We start from the raw sequence: 27,039 nt of genomic DNA on the forward strand, positions 1-27,039 counted from the left end.
CACAAATTATCTTCTTAAGCAAAACACACAAGAATCATATTATCTTCTTAATTGTATGATTGAACATAATTTTATAGAAGCAAATAATGTTCAAAATCTAAGGTTACCATATTTTATACATTTAATGTCAGATGAAGAAACAAAAAATCTCATCTTCTGAATCAATTCAAAGAAAATTATGATAAACTTTCAAAGAACGAATGGGAACTTCATAAGATATATGTTAAAGAAGGAGTTAATCCAAATGAAATTGCGAAAATAATTCGAAATGATGATATAGAGAAACTTCAAGAAATATCATCACAAAATAATTTTGATTTTAATCAAAAAATTGAGCCATCACTATATGAAAGATGTTCATTCATTAATAAGAACAAAGTTTCTTTATTGATTATGCAGCATTTTTTTCTTCTATTAAATGTTTCAAATATTTACTTATGAATGGTGTTATTGTAGAAAATACAGGTAAATATGCAATTGCAGGTGGAAACGAAGAAATCATTCATTTATGTGAACAAAATCATTCATCATTTGAAGATGCGTATGAAATTGCAATTAAATTCTATCGAAATGATGTTTTTAAATATATTTATGGAAATAAATCAGAAAAATCTGAGGAAAATAATCAACAAAATCCAACAATTTCATCTATTTATGGAAATAAAAATTTTGATATAACTAGGCTAACAGCTCAAATTGTGAAAACCAATAACTTAGAAGAATTAGGAAAGAAATGTATTTTATATCATAATTATGAAATTTTAACATTTTTGATTGAAGAAGGTATGAAAATTAATGATAATATTATTAATGAATCAGCAAAAATTGGAAACATATTTCTTTTGAAGTATCTTCTTGAAGGAAATCAAATTCCGAAAAATATTTTACTTATGTCTTTAGAAACCAAAAACATTGAAATTGTTAAATATGTTTTAGAGCAAAAAGGTATTGATATCAATTATAAAGGAATTTATTAAATTTCTTTGGAATTTATTTTGATGATTTTGGATTTCAACTTAATATTTGGAAATTATTTTAATTGTTTAACACGGCGCTTACATATGCATCTTCTAAATGTAATATAGAAATCGTTAAATTACTTCTTGAACAAAAAGAAATTGATATTAATATTAAAGATATTAATTTGCTTTATTTGATATTTATTATAACAATTTTTTGTTTCAAAATAATATTATATGGCAATTAATTAAATTATTTTTTACACCATTTATATTTGCATCTCAAAGCGGAAATATTGAAATTGTTAAATTACTTCTTGAACAAAAAGGAATTGATATTAATGCTAAAGGAGTTTATTTGTTTTATAAAAAAATATTTTAAAACAATATTTGGAAATTGTTTATATTATTTTATAATGCACTTATATTTGCGTCTAAAAAAGGTAATTTAGAATTGTTTCAATTACTTTTTGAACAAAAAGGTATTGATATCAATGCTAAAACTATTTATTTTTTCATTTCGAAATTTATTTAAATAATTTTCTATTTTAAAATAATATATGGAATTTATTTAAAGTATTTGAAACAGCACTTTTCTTTGCATCTCAAAATGGTCATACAGAAATAGTTAAAATACTTCTTGAACAAAAAGAAATTGATGTTAATACTAAAAATATATATTTGTTTTCTTTGAAATTTATTTTAACAATTTTGGATTTCAAAATAATATTTGGAAATTATTTAAATTATTTTGGACAGCACTTATTTATGCATCTAATCATGGAAATGTAGAAATAGTTAAATTACTTCTTGCACATGAAGGAAATGATGTTAATGCTAAAGATTATTTATTTGTTTTGTTTAAGGTCTATTTTTAAAACTTTATATCATAAAATAATATTTGGAAATTATTAATAATATTTAAAAAGGAAATATAGATTTTGATTTTGGACATTGACTTCAATTTTCTCATCATCTAGTAAACGAAAATCTGAAACATAAATATAAAAATGTAACGCTTTTATTAATGAAATATTAAAATCATCCAGTAACAAATTAATTGAGTTCTTAATGAAGTTATTAATATTCCTTTTTAATCCTTCGAGTGTTTGTTGAATAGAACCAGATTAATTATCAAACAATGTTTCCAATACAACATTATGGTTATTACTAACTATGTAACATTTTATCTATAAATGGAAAACATGAACTCTAATTAGAGATAATTTTTTTACACAGGTATTATTAGTTGTTGTAATAACTTTTTTTAATAGAAACTCATTAATTGTTGTTGATATCTTATAAAACATTTGTAATATGATGTTAATATCAACGGATGTTATAAATTCTTACTTTGTATAATATTTTAATTCATGTAACATTAAAAAATTGGATTAACTTTTACTGATAGATTTTCGAGTACTTTTAATCATGGTAATATCAAAAACATATTATTGAGTTAAATGATGTTCGCATTCTTAAATGTATTAACTAATATTTCAATGACAAATTCAATCAATCATCTTGAAAAATGTAAATTTTTTTTAATTTCATCAAAATTTATTATGTTTTCTTTTGCCGTTTGCGTTTTTGTTAATTTTTCGGCATTAAGGAATTCAAGTGATTTTGGTTAACTTTGTTTATTGATTTCATAAGATTCTTGTTCTTTATTATTACATATTTTTTTAAACATTGAAATCTTTTCTTACGTAACATACTTAAATCATAAATTAAATGGTTCTTGTATAAATTAGACAAAATCGAATTATTTAATGATGAATTGGTTTTGGTGTACGTTTAAAATTAAAAATGGAAGAAACAGATTCAGATAATTTTGATCAAAGAGAATTATATTCACCAGTTTCTTCTACAAGAAAGCATATAAATGAACTTAGTTATAAAACACCAGTTAAAGGTTTTCTTTCGATTAATGGAGATTATTTTCCTCCTTCACCACAAATTCCAGAAAGTGCATTTAAATCACCACAAACATCAGCATTTAATACGCCATTTATAAGAAAGAATTATTCACGTAATTATAATAATTTTCTTTTCAACTTACAAAAAGAAAATCAAAATTTAGCCAAACAAGAATCACCAAAAAAAAAAAAAAAATCATTTTCTATTAACAAGATTTTAACATTTATTATTATATTATCATTTTTCTTTATTTATATTTCACCTATTTTTTCGATTGTTTTCATTATTTCTATTATTATATATTTATATAAAAAATAAAAAAAAAAAGAAATTAAACAAAATATTCGGAAATAATAATAAAACACAATCACAAATATTGTTTTAATTTAATAAAAATAATTTTTTTTTTCAAACTCTTTTTATATATAATAAATAATAAAATTTAACCAATTAAAGCTTTGATTTCATCGATTGACATTGGCTTATTTGAGTCAGCAATTTTGTTTTGCATTTCTTTGTTTATTTGATTTCTTGTTGTATTTTGACGTGAAATTGTATCTATTGAAGTAACTGAAGAAAATTTACTGATTCCACTGTTAATATATTGGATTTTAGTCTTTTCTGCAACTTTATTCATTATTAGCGCTATTTTATTCTCTATAGAAGATAAAGCGGCCATAACATTGATTTTCGTAATTTCGTTATTGTCATTCGTCGTTTCATTATCCCATTCACATTTAAGTGTATTAAATAATTTATTAATTTCATTATAAATTACTGTGAAATCTTTTGCGATTTTTTCTTTTTTATCTTTTAATGTTTCTAATTTTTGATTTATTTCTGTTAATGTTATTCGTAATTTCGTTTAATTCATTGTTATTATTTTCTTCTTTTTCTTCACTTTGACTTTGAAGTGATAAATATTGTAATTGAAGTCCTTTAATTTCTTCTTCAAGTTTCGTTTTATTATTATTATATTCAATAACACAATTAAATAATGAATAATTTTCGCGTTCAAGTTGTTCTGACTCTGAAAACAATTCTTCAATGTTCTTCACACCTAACAAGTCAAATACTCTTTGATTAGATGTATATAATTGTTCAGTTTGTTGCACAAGTTCTTCTTGTTGATCTGTTTGCGAACTAAGTTGACTACTCATCGATGGAATTTGCTGTTGCTGATCACGTGGATGATTTTGTGTAATGCGCTGTCCTTCGATTTGTTGATTAATTAATAAAAGATCTGTTTCATAGTTTTGTATCGATTCTTTTTCTTTCTGTTTAAGTTCTGCTAAGTCCATTTTCATGCGATCACGATCGGAATATGCTTCGTTAGAATCGGAAATAAGTCGCGCCATTTCTTGGTCGTTACGTTCGCGTTCGATTTCTGCTTTCTTAATGATATGTTGAAACGTGTTTTTCTCTTTTCGATATTCATCTATTTCTTTGCGTAATTCTCCTAATTTCGTTAAATTATTATTATATCGAACTAATGCTTTGTCTAATCGATTTTCCATGGTCCGAAGTCGTGCTTGAATTTCTTCATTCTCATGTGTTTGTTGAAATAAACCTCCTGTCTTGGAATTAGCTTTACTTACATCTTCTTCAAGTTTTTTTACGTTTAGATTCTTCAACGGCTAAATCATTATTTAAAACACTTAACTTATTACTTAAATTCTTTTTAAGTGTTTGTAATCGTTGTAATTCTTCATCTGTCTTATATTTCTCAATGGATTGATTAATTTTATTAATTTGTGCTTCATATTGTGTAATTTCTGTTCGAATGGTCTCATTCGCTTGTTTTTGTTTATGAATTGCTCGTTGTTGTTTTCGAACTGTATTTAATATCTCATCTTGAGGGAATTTCATCATTCGTAATTTATTCCTAATTTCTTGAACTTCTGCTGGATTTTCCATTGATTTTTTTTATATTTATTTTATTTTAACGAATATAACCGTGCTGAATTAACGTATTCCATGCTTGACCAAAAAATTTTATCTTTAATTTCTTATTTAAATGGATACAGAATGGAAAATACTTCAAATACCTTATCAAGATTCAAAATATTCACATAGTATCTTTTATAAGATGGAAAGTGCATTAGAAATTCAAGTTTTTAATTTACCTTTATCTACAAATAAAGAAAATTTAACAAATCTTTTAGAATCAATATTTTCATTATTTGGTCACATTGAAGAAATTACATTTCCTAATAGTGATACAGCGTTTGTTAAATTTCAAAGTATACGAGGTTTAGAACGAGCATTAAATCAAAAAAAAGAAACATTCACGTGAAATCCCTTATGCGAGTTCAGGAACATTTGGATTAGAACGATATTTAAATAAATATTCCGAGTTACATCCAAGTTTAGAAGTGTTAGAACGAGTTTCAAATGAATATATCAAAGAATTTGAGAAAGAAGAAAAAGAAAAAAACAAAGGTATCAACAAACGTAAAGTTATTCGATTAACAGAAGCAGAGAAGAATGAATTTCGAGGGAAATATTTACAGAAAGTTAAGCGCATGCAATCCAATGATTTTTATTCATTTCAAATGCGTGGGAAAATTTAACTTAGCGACAGGTTTACTTTCAAACGAAGGTCCAGCGCCAAGGCATCTCAAGAAGAAACCAAAAGAAAAAACATCATTACACACAACCACCAAAGAAAGAAACAACACAAGAAAATGCACAATAAATAAAAATAATATTTTTAAGTAATTTATTATATATTTTTTTTAATTAGGAATAATAAATAAAAATCAAATATTTAGAAGTTATCATAATTCTTTATTTAATTTTTAGTGTACCCTAAATTACGATAAGAAAGTGTCATTATCATTAAATTCATGAGGAAAAATACAACAGAAGAAGAAAAGAAATTTTCACCATCATATGAATTACCAGAAATTTCAATTAATAAGATTGGTGGGATGTTTTTTTATTAATGATTTAATAGGAAATGGACAAATTTTACATAACAAGTTTGGTTTTGGAAGATATCTTAATGAACTTTTAATATTAAGTCCTTATGAAGTATTTTTTTTAAAATTATTAAAAGGTGATATTGGATTATCATATACGATTGAAGAATTATGGGAAATTTGTTGTGAACTTTGTGGACCATTAATTTTCCCAATTCATTATTCAGTTTATCATTATTATCGGACTAATTTATGGATTATTCGAGATGGCTCATTATTTGGGACTGATTTTGTATTATATTGTGATCATCAAGAACTTGTTCATTCAAGTTATATGATCAGTATAATTCAAGATTGGGAAGAAATTCATCAACTTTCACGAACATTATCACGTATTTCATGGAGTATTAAAAAGACAATTATATTAGTTCATGTAAAAGTACCAAAAGATATTAATATTAAAGATTATAAATGTATTCAAAATTTTCAAATAGAAGCAATTAATCTTAAAAGAATTAAACTTAATTAATAAATATAAATATAAATTTTTACTTTATTTTATTTTTCTCTAATCATATAACAATAAACATCACCTGATTCATAACCTGTGACAAAAGAAGCACCAAAAGGTGAAACATTAATTGATGTAATTAATGATGAATTAGGATTTATTTGTCCAATTAAATTACATTTTGGATAACTAAATATTTCAGTAATGCTTGAACTTACATCACTTGTAATGATGACCATTCCATTTTTTTGATATTTTAACAATATTATTTTGATATATTTTTTTCATTATTTATGTTATTTTGTAATGGAATTGAATATATTTTTTTACCCTTTTTGATAATCCCAAAGTTCAATATATTTCTTATCTAAATATGAAATTGTAAAGAGAATATTATCATAAATATCTAGGCCTTGTCCTCGAATATGTGTTCCTTTAATTGAACGTTCTGATGTACCTGTTCGAATATCCCAAACTAAAATATAATTATTAATATTAGAAAATAAAATATTAGAATTGTTTGGATCATATATTAATGATGAAATATTCGATATGTTATGTTTCTTCGTTTGATTATTTAAGATAGTGTTTCTTTGAAATGTTTCCATATCATAAATTCGAATAGAACCATCTGAACAACCTATAGCAAATGTGTCGCCAAATGTTTCAATATTCATAGTAAGTAATTCACTTCCTAAATGTCGAATCTTTTTACAAATTTCTCTTTTGTTAAAATCATATAAAAAAATGTTTCCATCTTTACTTGTAATTAAAATTTGATCTTGATTATTATTCGTTTGAAATTTTAATCCTGTTATATTTGTTTGTGTATATTTTTGTGTAATATTTTCAATAATTTTCCCTTCAAATGAATCAACAATAAAAACTTGACCTGGTTCGTTTGAAAATCCAACCATAGAACCATCTTGACTATATTCTAAGATTGTGGTTGGTTTATTATTACCTTTATAACACCATGCAAATTTTTCACATATTTTTAAATTATCATTTAGAATCATAATAAAAATGATAAGAAAAAAAAATGAAAACAAATTTGAGTAACTTTGTTCGAATGAGGGGCACCCTAAAAAACAAATAGAAATAAAAAAGAAGAAGAAAAAAAAATATTTGACCAAATGTTATTTTTCATCCAATTTATTGTTTCAATTGAACAAATAGAAAATAAAACATATCTTTTTCATGATATTATCATGAAATATGATTCAGAAGGAAGTAAAATTGAAAGTTTAAAAACATGTTTTCAAAACATATCAATTAAATATGGAAGGATTTATCGTGAAGAATTTTTAAAAGCCATCAATAATGAAACTAATATTAATTTCACCGTTATTGAAAATTTAGGAGAATCTTCATATCCACCTGCATTACATTTGCTTGGTAATTATTATTTGTATGGTATTCCACCATATCATCAAGATTTTAAGAAAGCCAAGAAATATTTTAAAGAATCGATTCGAACTGGTTTTGAAGCATCATATTCCAAATTAGGATTTCTTTATCATTATGGATTAGGGGTCACACGCGATTATACTAAATCAAGTATTTATCATAGTATTGGGTGTCAAAAAGGTAATTCGCATAGTTGTTTAAGTTTATCATATTCATATGCGTTTGGATATGGTGCGCCACATTCCTATAAATATTCATCTAATATTTTATTACCTATTAGTAGTTCTATCATTGTTGAAAATCTTGCAGGTCGATTAACTCAAAAACATATTAAAAAACTTAATAAAGAATTAAAATTTGAAGAAATTGAAGATGAAGAAAGTGATTCATCCGCATTTTCATTATTAAAATATAAGATATCACTTGGCGATAAAGAAGCAGAAATTGACATGGGTAAAGTTTATTATTATGGTAAATTAGGCCAAGAAGTCAACAAAGAAGCTGCGCGCCAAATCTTTGAGAAGCATCAAGACGACGCGATCTCGCTTGTTCACTTGGGTCGCATTCATCATTTAGGCGAAGGTGTTCCCGGTAATCTTGACAAAGCGAAAGAATATTATGAACGTGCTGTTGAAATGAATGAGCCGAATGCCATGAACATATTAGGCGTCATCAAAAAGTCCGAAGGAGATCCCGAAGGCGCCAAACTCATTGAACGCGCGTCCGAGTTAGGGCATGACGGCGCGTCATTTAACATTGCGATTAGTGAAATTAATAATCCAGAAACGCGAGATAAAGCATATAAAACGTTAAAAAGTTAACACGAAAAGGTATATTAGAAGCGAATCATTACGTTGCAGAGATGCTACTTCTTGGCTCACCGAAATTTAATGATCGAAAAGCATTAAGTTATTTATTTACTAATATCCAATTTGGTCCATGGATTGATAACACTGAAATTGCGGAAGAATTTTATAAAAAACGACGATATGAAACGTCATTAATATTATGGCTAGAACTATCGGAGTGCGGCATTCCTGTCGCGGCATATAATTCGGGCTTAATGTTATATAAATGGGAAAAGCTTTCGAAAGAAAACATCGTAAGTTATCCCGAAAGACTAAAGATATCGTTAGAAATGTTTCGAATTATTAATAGTATGACTACATTAGATGTCAGTGAATATTTATACCAAATTTACATGAAACTTAACAAAACAGAAAAAGCGAAAAATGGAATTATTGAAGCATCGAAAACGTCGACAGGTTACTTCCATATTATATTACACACGCTTGAAGGGAAAATTCCATTTAATCTTGAAATGTTATTTAATAACATTAGTAAAACTATTGAAGAAGATAACAAATCGATATTACCAATCATATTAATTCTTCCTAAAATAATTCGAACAATTCTTCTTCAATTTCTTCAAAATAAAGAAAAAATTTATGACTGTTGAAAGAAATTATATGAAAGATTTAATTATAAGAGATATTCGAATATATATTAATAATATTCTTTTAATTATTAATTTGATTATTTTAATTATATTGCTTCGGAAACGAGTATCTACATTATATAAATAAAAATATTTTTATTTTTATTTTATTTTTTCTTTCGACCGTTTACTATTTATTTGAGAAGTTTATTTCAACAAAAAAATGAAATTCGAAAAAGAGAAACATGTTCAATTCCTTTTAAATTCTATGAAAGATAAAGAATCATCACAATATATTATCTCTATTCCTATTCGAATGAATACATATTATTGGGTTTTTAACATGTTTATATCTTTTAGATTCTTTAGATCGAGTTAATAAAGAAGAAATTATTGAATTTATTCTTAAATGTCAAAAATAAAGATGGAGGATTTGGAGGGAATATTGGATATGATTCTAATATTCATTCAAGTTTATCAGCAGTTTATTGTTTAATATTGTTTGATTCACTTGAAAAAATTAATGTTAATTCGCTTATTTCATATGTTTTTTCGCTTTTAAATGAAGATGGGTCATTTAAAGGTAATTCTAAGAATGAAGTTGATACACGTTTTACATATTGTTCATTATCAATCTTATCATTATTAAATCAAATAAATTTAATTTATAAATATAAAGAAAAAATTATTCAATGGCTTTTTACGATGTGAAAATTTTGATTCAGGTTTTGGATGTTTTCAAGGATGTGAATCACATTCAGGTCAAATATTTACAGTTGTCGGATCTTTATCGATATTAAATTCTGTTAATGTTATTAATCAAGATTCACTCGGTTTTTGGCTTTATGAACGACAAACTTCAACAGGAGGTTTTAATGGAAGACAAGAAAAGACAGCAGACGTGTGCTATTCCTGGTGGGTCGGAGCATCACTTAAAATGATAAAACGCCAAAATTGGATAAATGTTCAAAATCTTCAAAATTTCATTCTTTCATCACAAGATTTAATAAATGGCGGAATTTCAGATAAACCTAAAAATAATTCAGATCCGTATCATACATTTTTTGGTTGTGCAGGTCTTTCATTAATAAATTTCCCAGGTATTAAAGAAATAGATCCTATCTATGCTTTACCTAAAGATATATTAAAAAAACATTTTTCTAAAATTAATTCTTAAATAAATTTTTATTTGAATTTGTTTAATTTTTAAATGATTTTATTCATAATAAATTTCAATCTGAATTTAATTTAGATGATTTCAATATTATATATCTTTATTTAATATAACTATTTATTATTAATAAAAGTTAAACAAATTTCATTCAAAAAATAATTTATTTAATTTAATTAAGTAAAATAATTATTAATAAATAAGATCAAATAAGTTTCCTTGATATATCATACCGAATTTGTCAAACTTCAAATCAAAAATAAAATTTTATTTAAAACTTTCAATAAATTATCAAAAAAATTATAATTCAAAACATTAAGAATAATTTTGTTGTTTTATTCAATGAAAAGGGTATTTTTATGCACGAACACCAAAATTTTGTTCTTTGTTATCATCATTGCTATTATCATCTTTAATAATAATCATTTTATCATTATCATTAAATGATCCTTCATTAATTTGATTTCTTTTCTTTCGAATGTAAATTAAAAATGTAATAATTAATGAAGCAACAATAACGATTCCAATTGCAACTCCAACACCAATATAAAGTTTTGTCTTATCTTCATTTTTAATAACATTGTTTTCAATAATATAAAAACCTGAATAAGACATGAAATAATCAGAATAAAGACTAACTGTATAATCATAATATATAACTGATGTTGAAATATATGTAGATATTGAATTGATATTCGTAAGAATAAATGAATTGAAAAATGAACTATAAATACTTAATGTTTGTGTAAATGATAAAATATATGTCACTGAATATGAATGTGTTAAAGTTACATCAGAAGAATATGTTTCTGTAAATGTGGAATATGATGAAAATGTATTCGATTTTGTAAGCGTATGTGAATATGACCTTGAACTTGACTTAGTAAAAGTATTTGTTTTAGTTGGTGTAAATGTTCTTGTTGGTATTGGTTTACATCCTTCAATTGTTTTATTCGTAACATTTAATCCACCAAATGTTTTGTTTTGATATGTTTCATATACCATAACAGAATTTGCTAAAATATTACTAAAACAATTCACTCCAATTGTTGGAGAAATATCACCATAAAAATAAATACATTTAAGTGAAACACAAAAACTAAATGCAAGAGCTTCAATATTTTCCACATTTTTTCCAATGATAATTGTTTCTAACTTTTCACTTGAAGAAAAGGCACTTAATCGAATTTCTACAACAGAGTTAGGAATTGTTATGTTTGTAAATAAACATTCAGAAAATGCATTATTTTTTATAATTTTTACACTTCTTCCAAATGAAATTGATAATAGCTTTTTACACATTTCAAACGCACTTTCTTCTATTGATATAACTGAATCTGGAACTTTAAATTCTTTAGATGAATTTCCATATGGATAACTTATGAGTTTTGTAATACTCTTATCATATAAAACTCCATCACGTTCTGTGTAATATGGATTTTCTTTGGAAATATTTATAATTTGAAGATTGTCACAACGAATAAATGGATTTGATGATATTGAAGAAACTGTTTTTGAAATTGAAACAGTTTTAAGATTCAAACAGCCGTGAAACATGAGAGCCCCAATTGTTTGGACACCTTGATCAAAAAATACACATTCAAGGTTTGCGCACCCAAAAAATGCATTTGACCCAACTGTTGTAAGAGGGATTTTGAATTTCAATTTTTTTATTGCATTACAAAATCGAAATGCATTTGACCCAATACTTGTTACACCTTTTCCATATGAAACATTTTCTATGTGAGGACATGAATCAAATGCATTTTCTCCAATTAAGGTGACTGAATTTGGAATTGTAAATGTTTTATTGGCTTTTCCAAATGGATAAATAATGAGTTTTGCAATATTTTTGTCATATAAAACTCCATCATGTTCAGAATAATATGGATTTTCTTTGGAAATGTTTATGAATTTAAGATTTTGACAGTAAATAAATGGATTTGTTAATATTGAAGAAACTGTGCTTGAAATTGTAACATCTTTTAGCGCATAACAATTGTAAAACATATAAGATCCGATTGTTTGAACACCTTCATCAAAAAATACACTATCAAGACCAGTACATCCTATGAAGACATTAAACCCAACCGTTGTAATAGGACATTTGAATCTCAAATTTTTTAATGATGTGCAATAACTAAATGCATTTGACATAATAATCTCTATACCTTCTCCAAATGAAACATTTTTCAAGATATAACAATAAGAAAATGCACTTTCTCCAATTGATGTAACTGAACTATTAATTACAGCAGTAATTAATAAACTCCATACATAAAAAGCTTTACTTGGAATTTCTGTAATTCCACTTGAAATAATAACATGCTTTGTCTTGTTTTTGTAATCGTCATTAAATTCACTCGATTTCGTAATAGTTAATGTTGACGTTTTATTATCAAAAATTTGGAACGAATGAGAAAAAAAGATAATAAATATGATGAAAATAAAGTTAAAATTCATTTTATTTTTGATTTGTTGTTTAATTAATTGACGTTTTATCAATGAATAAATAATAACGATTGATATAAATATATTAGAATATAATTTAGTATTTATTTGAAAAGATTTAAAAAGATTGAAGAAATTTGAAAAGAAAGATGATAAACATTCATTTACATGTTCAAAATAAATAACCAATTGATATAAATTATGATAAAGATATGAATTTCGAATGTTTATTTGTAAATATTTAAATGTTTCATTACTTTTTAATGAATTATTAAACATGTCATTATGATTTACAGGATAATTATAAATATAATTAAGTTCTTTGTTTTCATTATTTAAAGAATGTTTAAAATTAGATACTAGCATGTAAAGATAATTTCCAATTACCATTTGTATTGATATCATTGCAAAATAATACAAAATATAATTTTGATTTTTAATTATATAATAATTTTTTGACTCAAAAACTACTTCAAAATAAACATGCTTTTTACATTCAAATATATTTATTTGATTTTTTTAAATGACGTATCAATTAAATAAAAAAACATATTTATAATTATGTAGTTGGTGATTTATAAGTAGCTAAATAATTAAATTGTGCATTTTGTTTCAAAGAGTTTTTTTAGAAATCATTTTTTTTGTTTTTTTTCATTTTAGCGATTTAAATAAAATTTAATGTTTGGTTATATTTATTTTTGATATCATAAATACAACTACAATTGGTGAAAATGAAATTATTGTAATTTCTCTCTTGAGGATTTTTTAAACAATATAATATTTCACTTGAATAACAATATTAATATGGGATATGAAAAAATCTTATTGCGAAGAAATTCGTTTTAAGATTATGGAAAAATTTTAATATATATAAGAAATAATATTCCAAAGAATTATTTTAAAATCATGAAATCCAATAAATATTATAAGTTGGAATTTTAATGTTTTACTTATGAAATCCTTTTATATCATACGTATACGACAAATTTGTCTTCTTTGAAATCTTTTGCAAATGGATCTTCTTCAACATTATGTTTTGCATAGTCTAATGGAAGATGTGTTTCTATTACTTCCATATCATTATCGCTATCTCCAACTTCACTTGTATTTTCTATCGTATCTTGACGATTATTTCTAACACGAACTAATAGCAAAATAATCAATACAATAATAACAACCAAAGCAGATGTAACTCCAACTCCAATATAAAGATTTGTATTATCAGTATTTTTATTTTCGCTATTTTTAGCATAAAAATTAAGACCTGAGTAAAAAGTGAAATATTTAGAATAACTAATAAGTGTATAACCATAAAATACAATCGGTGTTAGAATATATGTTAATGATGAATCGATTTGGGTAAGAATAAATGAATTTGTGTATGAACTATAAAAACTTAATGTTTGCGTATAAGATACAATATATGATAATGTATATGAACATGTTACATCAGAGTCAAATGTATTTGAATATGTAAATGTAAGTGATGGTAATGGGTTACAATCACTAATTATTCCTTTAGTGATTTTTAATTCTCCGAATGATTCACCTTGATATTTTTCATATACCATAACAGTATCTGCTAAAACATTTGTAAAACAAGTACCATTAATTGTTGGACAAGTTTCGCCATAAAAATAAATACACTTGAGTGAATTACAATCTGAAAATGCATTTCTTCCAATATCTCTTACACTTTCTCCAATGATAATTGATTCCAATTGTTTACAGGTTGAAAAACAACTTACTTGTATTTCAACAACAGAGTTTGGAATTGTGAAGTTTGTGAATGAACATTCATAGAATGCATAACTATGTATTGCTATTACATTATCACTTAATGTAATTGAAGTTAGTTTCTTGCACCCTTCAAAAGCATGTGCTTCAATCGAATTTACTGAGTCTGGAGCTGTGTAGCTTTCTGTGGTATTTCCACATGGATAACAGATGATTTTTGTGATTCCTTTATCATATAAAACACCATCGCATTCATAGTTAGAATAATACGAATTTTCGCTGGAAACATTTATGAATTGAAGTTTTAGACAACGTAGAAAAGGATTTGTTGATATCGAAGAAACTGTGCTTGGAATTGTAACAGACTTAAGTTTAACACAATTTTGAAACATATAAGTTCCAATTGTTTGAACATTTTCACCGAAATATACAGTTTCAAGATCCGAGCAATCATAAAATACATTGGATCCAACTATTGATAGAGGACTTTTAATTTTTATCTCTTTTAATGATCGACAATATTGAAATGCATGGCCGCTAATATTTGTAACACCTTCACCAAATGTAATATTATCTAATTTATTACAATAATAAAATGCTCTTTCCCCAATTGTTGTAACTGAGTCATTAATTACAGCTGTTATCATTGAGGTCCATCTATAAAAAGCATTGTCTGGAATTTCAGTTATTCCGCTTGAAATGATAACATGTTTCGTTAAGTTTTGATATTCTTTTGTAAATTCACTCGAATTCGTAACAGTTAATGTTGATGTTTCATTATCAAAAATTTGTAACGAATTAGAAAAAAAAAAAATAAATACTATGAGAATAAAGTTAAAATTCATCTTATTTTTGATTTGTTGTTTAATTAATTTATGCTTTATTGATGAATGGGTGATAAATAATAAATAACAAAGATAATTTATGGAAAAAATATTTAAAAAATTATTAATAAAATTGAATTTTTGGTTCAAATAATACTTAATTTTTTCATTTTTTAAACAATGCTTAAAACTATTTATTGGCATGTAAAAATTTGCACCAAATGATAAATAACCTAGCATCCAAAACCTACCTTAGAAAAAAATGAATTACCATCATACTGTCTAAAAAACCAAACAAAATAAATTTATCTTTTAAGAGTTGGTTCAGTCCTTTTTGGTTTTTGTAAGACGTGATTTTAACGGTCTCGAATTATTTTTCTTCTAACTAAAAATAAATTTTATTATTGAATCAATTCGAAATTTTATTGAGATTATAATGGAATGCTCCACAACCAAATGCGCCTAAAATGATATGGTCAACGTTATTCTAAATACAACATTGAAAAATTGTTTGAATACGTGAATCTCTCTATTAAGTTGATCAATATCGATACCTTTTCGAACGCTAAGATAATCAACAGCAGATGTAATAAGTGTTGCAAAAATTGGTTTGTCCAAAAGTGTAAAATCTAGTAATTTTTCCTTCAAATTGTACATTTGGACTGAAAATTAAGTAACTGGATGCTTCGCCTTTGGTATTATATATGCTTTATTCATAAAATTCATTCTTTTGTATTAAGGAATAATTAATTTTATGAAAGTTGTCCTGGTATATAATCTTCTTGTGAACTTACTTTTCTTGTTATGGCTGGTACATTCATTGTAACAGGTGCATTGAATACTATTTGGAAGATTTCTCTGGTGACTGAATCAGACGAAAACTTTATTGAGTCGATGGTTGCTTGTAACGTTTAGATAACCTATTCAATTTTCGCTTTTTGAATGCGCCGATCATAGCTAAAGCGACCTGGTATTTTGTTTCACTAAATTTTTACTTGTCCTGGACTTTGCAAAACAAAAATGAACAATTCAGTTTATTCAATAAAAAATATTTTTCTTAAATAAAGAAAATGTTGCTCAAGTAGTTCTTTCAGTGTTTGATATATTTGATAATAATTGTCAGTATTCATTAGTAAAATAATTTATTCACTATTTGTAGCAGGAATGAATAATTCAAAAGTCTATATGAATATCATTAAAGAAATAAAAAAAATTTGAAGATAACAAACAGATACAAAGTAAAATACATAAAGTTTTCTTGAAAAATGATTTTGAAAATATGTTATCAAGAATCAAATTATTTTCTTGAGAGAATGATTCAAGAAAATTTATGTGAATCGAACATAATTGAACAGGTGAGAGAAGAATCATATTTTATACCTTACATGTCCAAAAATTCCAGAAGAGAATGACTATTTGAAACCAAAAATGGGAAACATTAAAGAACTTTCAAAGAATGATTGGGAAATTAACAAGAAATTAATCAAAGAAAGTGTTAATCCAAATGAAATTGCAAAAATAATTCGAAATGATGAAATAGAAAAACTTCAAGAAATATCATCACAACCAAATTTTGATTTTAATCAAACAATTGAACCATCACTTTATGAAAGATGTTCATTTATTAATAAAAAAAATGTTTCATTAATTGATTATGCAGCATTTTTTTTCTTCTATTAAATGTTTTAAATATTTACGTATGAATAATGCAAATGTAAATAACACATGTAAACATGCAATTGCAGGTGGAAATGAAGAAATCATTCATCATTTGAGGATGCATATGAAATAGCAATTGAATTCCATCGAAATGATATCTTCAAATACATACATGAAAATAAAATATGTCATATTAAAAAAAAAAAAAAAATTAAAAATTTAAAAAATGAAAAAATTCCAAAGATCTGGCTAGCAGATGCTCATTTGGGAAAGTATCTAATAACAACCCGCTCACCTCATGTTTTTGGTCTTTTCTTTTATCAATTATAATTTTTACACGCATATTTTTATAGTTTTTTTAATATTAACACATTAACAAATTTTTTCAATCCCAATATTTTTTCTATTATACTCATTTCTTTTTTATAATTTTATATCTATATCTTAATAAGTTTATTTTAAAAATTTCTTATTGTTTGCTTCGCTTTGATCCGCAAACGGCGCGAAGCGCATTCTTGTTATGATAAGATTCTCAATTAAAATATCTAAAAATCAATCAGAAGAAATTCAAAAATGCATTATATTTGGAATAAATAGCTATATTATATTACCATATTATACAGAAACCTTTTGAAAATGTTGAATCGAGGATACTCAAAATTTTATTATTTATCTTTCCCAAAAAGTGGTTTCAACTTGTTATTGATGAAACTCTCGAAATCATTAGAATCAATTGTCTTTAATTTAAACGAAAATAATTTAGAAACATCAGTTCAAGAAACAATTAATTTATTTGTTGATGTACTACCATATACATTTAACTATCTTGTTACCATACTTATATTTCAGTATTTGTTTCTCAAGCTTATGATGAAAATACATATATTAAATATTTATTGATTTTAAATGCAAAAGAAGAAGAAGAAGAAGAAAAAAAAAAAAAAAAAAAAACCAAAGTAAAACTGAAGTTAATATTGTTCAAATATTTTGTAAATATTTACTGAAAATAAAAAAGCAAGAATCATATTTCCTTCTTGAAAAGATGATCGAAGAAGAAATAGGTGAACCATCTTCAGTAAAGAATGTGAACACATTATATTTTTCTCAATATAAAACAAAAGAAGAAATAAACAAATTAATGAACAAATGGGCAGAACCTCATAAATTATCAAAAAATGCTTGGAAATTTCATATGCAATATGTAAAAGAAGGAGTTAATCCATTAGAGGTTGCGAAATGATGATTTAGAAAAGCTTCAAGAAATATCATCACATAATGAATTTGACTTTAATCAAATAATTGAACCATCACTTTCTGAAAGATGTTCATTTGTTAATACTAAAAATGTTTCATTAATTGATTATTGTGCATTTTTTAGTTTGATTAAATGTTTTAAATATTTATTATCAAATAATTCTAATATTAAAAATACATCTAAATATGCAATTGCAGGTGGAAACTTAGAAATTATTTATTTATGAGAACAAAACAATTCATCATTTAAAGAAGCATCTGAAACAACGATCGAATTTCATCGAAATGAAATTTTTCGTTCTCTTTATGAAAATAAAATTAACATTTTTTTTCCATACGTGCTTGCCACATTTTTAGAATTTCAGGTGGCAATGAAAGAGTTTAAGTATATAAGTGGTCCAAGAAAATTTAAAACGAGAATATCTCGAAAACGATCCATAGGTGTATAGTAAAAATTTAGTGACATTGCTTCTATTATGTGTAGAGTATAAATAATTCAAAAAATCGAATTTAAAATCTTGATCATTCCATGCTGGCAGATGCGCATCTGTAATCTCAAAATGTTCATTTTCAATTATCTGTAAGAACAACATTTCTATGTAGCTAGTCATTCTATATATCAAGCATCAACATGATTCTTTCTCTCCTTTCATGAAAAATCAATAGATCAACTTGATTTACTTATAGAGAAAGATGTACCACTACAAATCGCTTAGCCACACCTATTAACGTAAACTATAAACCTAAGTCTAAACTATATATCAATGTTGAAATGTTTTCAACGTCCAATATCAAGAAAACTAATAACAAAATCATTTCATCATGTCTTTTAATATGTAACTAGAATAAAACTTCTATATTTTTTATAATTAATTGCATGCAATTGGATATCTTTTAGCATAAGTGTGAAGTTCACTGTTTATATATTCTAGGAAGATCAATTCACGGTAATAAAAATTAACAATCGAACACTGTGCTTTTTATGCAATAAAATTACATAGAATGATACACCATCACTCTTTGATCAAATATATGTTATAAGCGTAGTGGCAAGTGAAGAAGATAGGTGCAAAAGCTTTTCTTTTCACTGCTTCTTAACGTATGAACGATAAGTCTTTCAATTCATAACGATCATGTCAAATCAATTTTAACAAATTTAATGAGCAAAAAAACAGAGAAAGCAACCCTTTCCAGGCAAATTGGTAGGCTAAAAAAGGATATTTCTAATCTTGAACAATCATTGGGGTACTACAAGAAAAGAACCCAGATACTCGAGAAAATAATAGAAGATCATGATCCCACATTACTTCCACCAAGATCTTTCAAGGGTCAAAGGGAGTTCTATGAAGAATATTTGAGGAAATAAAAATCGGTTGACGAGCCCGTATACAAACCCATACCTTTTGGGGAACAATTATCATTTGAATCACAGAACAATTCCAATCGTTTTCCTAAATCTCGGCAATGGAGTCCCAATGTAATTATATTTTGTTTCATATTAAGAACTCTCAGAAGTAAGTGTTATGACTATCTTCGCTCCGTCATAACATTGCCATGTAAACAGACGCTGTACAATCACTTTAGCCATATTCAAAATTCGTGGAAGGAGTGTTTAACCATATGTTCGGAAACAATCCGCATTATCAACCTATTTAGAAGAAGACATAACATTCAGTATTCTGAGAAAGTGGATATTGTTTTGGGTATAGATGCTATGTCAATGGAACCTGTTACAAAAGAAATTTATGATGCAAAGAGAGGGGACAATAATGCATTTTTAATACATTTACAACCTTTATCATGCAAGTATAAATGTCTTCCTTTACATGTGTTACCATACAAGAAGGGCAATGCAGATGAAGATGTCAGAATTCGGCTAAGATATCTTGCTGATTTTTTAGATGCAAATGGTTTCAATGTTCGCTGTATAGCAAGTGACGGTGATTCTGGATACTCTATAATTCATCGCGAACAGTTCAACAAGTGGTGGCCTATTTTTAGAAATAAGGGAATTGAAGATGCACTTGGGATTCTGCAGAATGATAGATTGATAATTGGCGACTTCTTACATCTATTGAAAAATGCTAGAAGCAGGATATTGAATGGACAAATCTCAATATGTACAGACGGTAAGCTAGCCTTCACCGCGCTTGATATGGAAAAAGTACTACAGCTTGGAGCTCCATTAACAGACACGTCACCAAAGGGAAGGATGAAGGATCATTATTGTTTGAAGATCTTTACTATGGAAAACTTCTTCCAATTGTTACATTCTAGCCACATTAACATGGCGTTTTACATACTTCCGTATGCTCTATGGTCACATGCTATTCGTAATTCATCGCTGTCACCTCAAACACGACTGGATTATCTTTGTTCTTTACTTGATATTTTTGCATATCATGCAAAAAACTTAGACAGGCTAACACCAAATGTACAACAAGTGAAACGTGGTCATGGTACGCAATATTGTTGTTCACTCAATCAATGCATTCGAATTATGAACACATTGATTGGTGTTTTGAGAGAGTTAAGAGCAAGGTCTGATGATCTGTGTCTGGAAAGATTGGGAACACATAATGTTGAATGTCAGTTTGGTTTAATACGTATTATGTGTCATAACAAACACAGCTGGGAAAAGATTATGAGTGCATTTTCACGTCTCACCTTAATGAATGATTTGACAACTGTGATAGGTCGAAAGATCAACATAAGAACCAGGATGAATGTAGGTGGAGTGAAACTTACTGAAAAGCAGGGCAATGTATTTGAGGAGTCACCCCAAGAGCTAACTATGGAACAAGTGTTTGAGGCTGTTAATGTCGTCATGGAGAGACAAGCTGGAAGTGAAGATATACCATTTGAAACTGCTATTGAGTTATGCCCTGACCTGGCAGAGTTTGTGATGTGGTTGAATAGAATTAATGCTCAGTGGAAGGTGACAGGTGTTAGGTTGGAAGAAACCTACCAAGGAAGTCTAATCAGCAATTGTACAATCTTAGCCAGACTCATTTCATTTTGCAAAAATGAGCCTATAAATGATGCAGACCTTGGAGATGAGGATACCAAAGAACAACAATCAGTAAGGCTGAAAGAAAATTTGTTTTGTGAGACAACCACACCTACCAGAAACGAATAATAAACGACCGTTTAAAGTATAAATTGGGAAAATCAAGCATGTTTTCACTTGTTTGAGTAACAAAGACACGATAACAGGAATAATGCTTTTTATAAACAGAATTAGAATATGAATTGAGAGTTGAAGAATATAAACAAATTGCGATTTATTATCTTCCAAACCAACGTTCTCATATATGATATCAACATAACTATTTAACATACTGAGGTATTAGGTGAGATATTGCATGTTCTTTTTTACTTTCCAAGTCATTTGGTGGGTTGGACCACGTATTTTAAGTATTTTTATTTGAATGGGCATTACTGATTAATAAGTAAATTTGATTATTTAATGTGAAATAAAGTTAATTAAAATCTTAGATAATTAAAATATCTTCATTATTTTTTATTATTATATGTTCAAAATCATTTTTTCTAAATTTAATTGTAATATAAGGAGTTATCAAAAGCGTTTTCGAATTTAATAATATATTGAAACGTTGAAGGTGTACACGTTTATTTACAAGTGGCCGTTTACGAATCATTTCAATGGTTTTAAGCCCAAAAGCGCGCGGATACGATTTTCTTCTGCGATTTCATCAACAATAACAGGTTTCTCTTTTTTGTGTTTTTTCTTTGACTTGAACTTGAGCTTGCCTTTCAGTTTGAGTTTCTTTTTTTCTTCTATTTCTTCAAATAGTTGGCCATCAGGGGCCATTCCCATTTCTGCAAAAACTTCTTCACGAAGGGCTTCATTAAGATGATTTAATGGTGAATGGCGTGGAGGCAATCCAACCCTTGGCGTAAGAGGAGGAAGTGAGACACCACACCAAAATTCATCATGAATAAACGAATGAATAATCTCATCAAAATGTGTAATTTGAAATTCATCATCACGAAGGATTGCTACTTGATTGTATTGCATAAGAAGTGGTTCAAGAACGATGTAAACTTCTTCTGGTGGAAATGTGAATCGAACATAAAGAGCTGCAAGCAAACGAAGATGTTTCATTTGCCAACAACGTGTGTTTAAGAAATATAAAATGATGTCTCTAGATGGTTCAAGTTCAAGAAGTTTGAGAAATAAGCACAAAAAATTCGCATGGATGTTTAAGATGTCCATAAAGACCGCCAACGCCTTTAATCATTTGTGCTCTATCAACAAAAACGACTGAATTAACACCAAAACAATATTGAAGCCAATACACTGAATTATAAATTTTGTGTCTAGTTTTTGGGTCAAGCAAATGTTGAGGTGCTGTGCCTCTAACACTTTTCTTATAGTTTTGTATTGGGCTCCAAGAAGGATGAACATATTTACTTTTGCTTTCACTCATTTACAAAAATTTCTTGTCGCTTTTAATTGGTAATTGAATTGTTTACATTTCGTTCGTTATTTTATTCTTCTGGCAATTGTTGTGCAATCAAACGTGATTTTCTATGAGGAAAAATGTTGTATCACTTGTCTTTTCACAACCTAATAGAATGAAGAAAGCAAATAGAAGATCTAAGCCAACAGCATATTCACAAAAATATTCACTTGTAAATCGAAAACCTCCAAAAATTTCATCACCAAATTCAGCCATATCAAGGCCAAGCAATTCAAAAAATAAACAAAAACAAAATATATCTCCAAAACAAACAAATACAGTTATAAATTGTTATCAAGACATTTCTTTTGACACTGTTTTTGATAAAATGGTAGAAAATCTTCAAATAATGCCTCTTAGTGAATGTTTTGAAAAATTATTAGAAGAAATATTTAAAACGAAATATGTAATTTTTTGGGAAATTTCATCAACAGAAATATTTTCAGCAACGCACAAGAAAAAAATTCCAAAAGATGACTCTATATTATGGCGAGTATCCGAGCTTAAAGAATTTCTTTTTATAAAGAATATAGAAAGCGAAGAAGCATTTAATCACACAGAAGCTGATACATTTTTTATTCCAAAGAATTATTCAATACTTTACATACCCGTTTTATATGATTCCAAAGAAAACCAATTTATTTTTCAAATTGGTAAACCAGAAGAAGACTTTGTTGAAGAAGATTTCCAAAACTTAGATAAATTTTTAGCTAAGATTTCAATATATGGTGATTTTCTATTTCAACGTAAATCATTATTACAAATTTCATCGGAATTAGTTAATCCACATCAAAGTTCCAATTTTTTTGTAATAAACTTATTGAATATTTTCATTCACGTTCAGCCGAATTTTATTGTTATAGACCGAAAACTAATCAAATCTTTCAAATCACTAAAGATTCGACAACAAATTCAGGCGAAATATTATCAACAGATAAAATTGGGTTTATATCATATTCATTTAAAACGCAAAAAATTATAAATGAAGAACATATTTCTAATGTTCCATCATATAACAAAGAAGTTGATGGTGAAGAAGATGAATCAATCTTAGCAATACCATATAAAGATGAAAGTGAACAATTATGGTGTTTTGTATTGCGAAGAAAAAAACGATTTTCATACATGAGTGAAATAATATTTTCAGTTTTTATACCATTCATAGTTCGAACGATTACATTTGTAGTATCACCACCACAACTTGAAATGCAACTTGATAATTTTGAGAAAAGACTTAAAGCATTACTTGAAGTTGCCGAAATTTTAAGTGGTGTACTTGATATTGATGTACTTTTACCTACTATTATGGATCGAGCATGTAAATTATTAGATGCAGAACGTTGTTCATTATTTTTAGTCGATGCAACACATAATGAATTAGTTACACGTTTTCATGGCGGATTAGAAAATGCGATTCATGTTAAAATAGGAAGAGGTATTGTTGGTATATGTGCACAATCAGGTGAAACAGTTAATATTCGTGATGCTTATGCAGATCAACGATTCGATCGATCAGTCGATATAGCAACAGGCTTTATGACACGTACATTATTATGTATACCGATTTATAATAACAGAGGTGAAATTACAGGTGTTACCGAAATGATTAATAAGAAGAATGACGGACATTTTGATGAAGATGATGAGAAAATGCTTATGGCGTTTAATGTATTTTGTGGTATTTCACTTGATAATGCACGATTATATAAAGCATCATTAGATTTAACAAAACAATTACGTACATTTATCCAAATGTCAGTAGCTATAAATAGTACAATTTCACTCGAAAATACACTCGATGGGATTATGATGAATATCCAAAGTATAGTTAATGCTTCAAGAGTTACTGTGTTTTTAAATAATGAAAACGAAAATAATTTATATGAATATCATACTATAGGTACACCTTCAACTTATGGTACTGTTTTTGCTGAAGAAACAGTACAAAATAGAAAATTCATGTTATTTGATCATCATGAAGTTTTAGGGAGAGCACAAACACAACAATTAAATAAGGCAATTGAAAAAATATTAGCTGCAGGATTAGATGCAGATATAATGGTCTTTGGTGATGAAGATGGATATTATATTGAAGAAGAAGAAGAAGAAGAATATTTACAATATGAAGATGATGAATTTTCTCGTATTTATCCCGAAAGTTCTAAAATTAGTACACAACATTCACGAACAATGAATTCTAATAATAATAATAATAATAATAATACGTCATCACATAACTCTACAAATGTATTTGATTCACAAGTTACAAATAAAATTAATGCGGACGAAAATACAGAAGTTATTTGTTGTATTCCTTTATTTAGTTCCGAATCTACAATTCTTGGCGTTATTGAGTTTTCTTGTAATTGGAAAGTTATGGGCGAAGATATTAAATTACTTGATTGCTTTTCAGTATTCGCAAGTGTTTCTATTGAAAGATCACAACTTAAAGAAAGAGCAAAGTTTGGCGAAATTGAAGTCGAATTAAAAAATTGGATAACAGAACGAGAACGAACTTTAACCAATAAAATTCCAAGTAAACTTATGATATCAATGGATAAACTTACTCAAGTTTTATTGGTACAATTCGATGCGCCTGAATGGGATGGAATTGGACATGTTAAAGTATTGTTTTCGATTTTCGATATTTTCGATTTAATGAATCACTTTAATATTACAAATGAAAAATTATTTCGTTTTATATTTGAAATTAGAAATACATATCGTAAAGTTCCTTATCATAATTGGCGTCATGCAGTTGATGTCACACAATTTACTACATTCCAAATACTTACAGGTGGTCTCGATACAGTTCTTACTAAATTTGAAATTCTCGGATTAATAGTTTCTGCTATATGTCATGACGCTGATCATGATGGGTTTAATAATGCATTTAATATTAAAGCCGAAACGCCACTTGGGATTTTTATTTAAGAACCAAAGTGTTTTAGAAACTCATCATTGTTCAGTAGCGATTAATGTTATCTCTAAAGATGAATGTAATCTTTTTCATTCATTATCACCTGTTGAAAACAAAAACATGTGGTCATTAATCATCTCATTAATATTAGCAACTGATATGGCAAAGCATTTCGATATATTAAAAGAATTCGATAACATTTTCTCGGAAGGTAAATTTACTATGAATGATTCACATTGTAGAAATCTGTTGTTACAATTAATTTTAAAAGTGTAGCGACGTATCAAATGTTGCGCGACCGTTTCAATTGGCTGATAAATGGAGCGAAGTTCTTTGCGAAGAATTTTTTCGTCAAGGAGACTTGGAGAAAGCACGCGGAATGGAATATACGTCTGACCTAAATGATAGAGCGCACCTTGATAAGCCAAAAAGTCAAATTGGATTTTATACGTTCGTTTGTTTGCCTTTGTTTCAAGCAGTAGCTAAAGCTGTGCCGAAACTTGAATGCAATGTTCAACAATTGAATTCAAATCTTGAAAAGTGGAAAGAAGCAAAGAAACAAGAAAATCAAAAAGAATAAATGTATGAATAAAATGTTTCTATATATTAAATTTTTATTTTGATTTGATATAAGTTATTAGTATGTGAAGACAGCATGCTGTCTATCCTTAATTAAACTTAAGTCTAGACTTGAATCATTTGAAATCATTTAGTAAAGTATTGATTTCACACGAATTTTGTGTTGCTTTAACTTCTTGAAATAATCAAGAAAAAAAAAAAAAAATCAAACTATTGAAAATAACACGTAAAGGCATCTTTCTTTCGAAATATTTTTTAGGTCACAATTATTATTGCTTCTTTGAACAATATGATCTCGATGAATATGAAATTCACATTCATGATGTTTATCATCTTTATTTCTCATTCAGTACAAAAATTTGATGACGCTACGGCAACACTAACAATTACAAAGTCAAGTGAATTTACAGACGAATACAAAAACAAAGCAAAGCATGTTATCATTTCAAGTGGAATAACAAATATTCCTAATAAAGCTTTTTATAATTGGCCTTTATTGAGTACTGTTGAAATTAGTAACTCAGTCAAAACAATTGGAGAAAAAGCATTTGGTTCTTGTTATGTTTTAGAAAAAGTTTCAGTTGGAGAAGGTATTACAGATCTAGGAAAATCTGCATTCCAAGATTGTAAAGCATTAAATCGTGTTACTTTTAAAGGTCCTCTTACAACAGTTGGATCAGAAGTATTCTATAGGTGCACTAGTCTTGAAACTGTAATTTTTTGAAGAAGGTGTTCAGTCAATAGGTTACTTTATGTTTTATAAATGCTCTAATCTTCAATATGTTACAATTCCAA

At 26.9% G+C, this 27,039-nt stretch overlaps 5 protein-coding genes across 5 annotated transcripts; 3 read left to right on the forward strand and 2 right to left on the reverse strand.

Moving 5' to 3' along the window:
* Positions 1 to 3,685: 3,685 nt before the first annotated feature.
* GO595_006747 (outer dynein arm protein 1-like) lies at positions 3,686 to 4,396 on the reverse strand (the record flags this gene model as incomplete). The annotated part of the gene is made up of 1 exon (XM_067920134.1): positions 3,686 to 4,396. One exon carries the CDS (start codon positions 4,394 to 4,396, stop codon positions 3,686 to 3,688), a length of 711 nt encoding a protein of 236 aa, XP_067773175.1.
* Positions 4,397 to 8,173: 3,777 nt separating this feature from the next.
* On the forward strand, positions 8,174 to 8,545 carry GO595_006748 (sel1 repeat family protein; the record flags this gene model as incomplete). The annotated part of the gene is made up of 1 exon (XM_067920135.1): positions 8,174 to 8,545. The coding sequence occupies one exon, from the start codon at positions 8,174 to 8,176 to the stop codon at positions 8,543 to 8,545; it is 372 nt and encodes a 123-aa protein (XP_067773176.1).
* An 11,433-nt stretch (positions 8,546 to 19,978) lies between these two features.
* On the forward strand, positions 19,979 to 21,397 carry GO595_006749 (uncharacterized protein; the record flags this gene model as incomplete). The annotated part of the gene is made up of 1 exon (XM_067920136.1): positions 19,979 to 21,397. The coding sequence occupies one exon, from the start codon at positions 19,979 to 19,981 to the stop codon at positions 21,395 to 21,397; it is 1,419 nt and encodes a 472-aa protein (XP_067773177.1).
* A 519-nt stretch (positions 21,398 to 21,916) lies between these two features.
* On the reverse strand, positions 21,917 to 22,498 carry GO595_006750 (pre-mRNA-splicing factor 38A; the record flags this gene model as incomplete). The annotated part of the gene is made up of 1 exon (XM_067920137.1): positions 21,917 to 22,498. One exon carries the CDS (start codon positions 22,496 to 22,498, stop codon positions 21,917 to 21,919), a length of 582 nt encoding a protein of 193 aa, XP_067773178.1.
* A 1,372-nt stretch (positions 22,499 to 23,870) lies between these two features.
* Positions 23,871 to 25,679, forward strand: GO595_006751 (3'5'-cyclic nucleotide phosphodiesterase family protein; the record flags this gene model as incomplete). The annotated part of the gene is made up of 1 exon (XM_067920138.1): positions 23,871 to 25,679. The coding sequence occupies one exon, from the start codon at positions 23,871 to 23,873 to the stop codon at positions 25,677 to 25,679; it is 1,809 nt and encodes a 602-aa protein (XP_067773179.1).
* Positions 25,680 to 27,039: the final 1,360 nt, after the last annotated feature.

Source organism: Histomonas meleagridis, assembly GCF_020186115.1.
Source record: "Histomonas meleagridis strain 2922-C6/04-10x chromosome Unknown contig_46, whole genome shotgun sequence".
Lineage (NCBI taxonomy): Eukaryota > Parabasalia > Tritrichomonadida > Dientamoebidae > Histomonas > Histomonas meleagridis.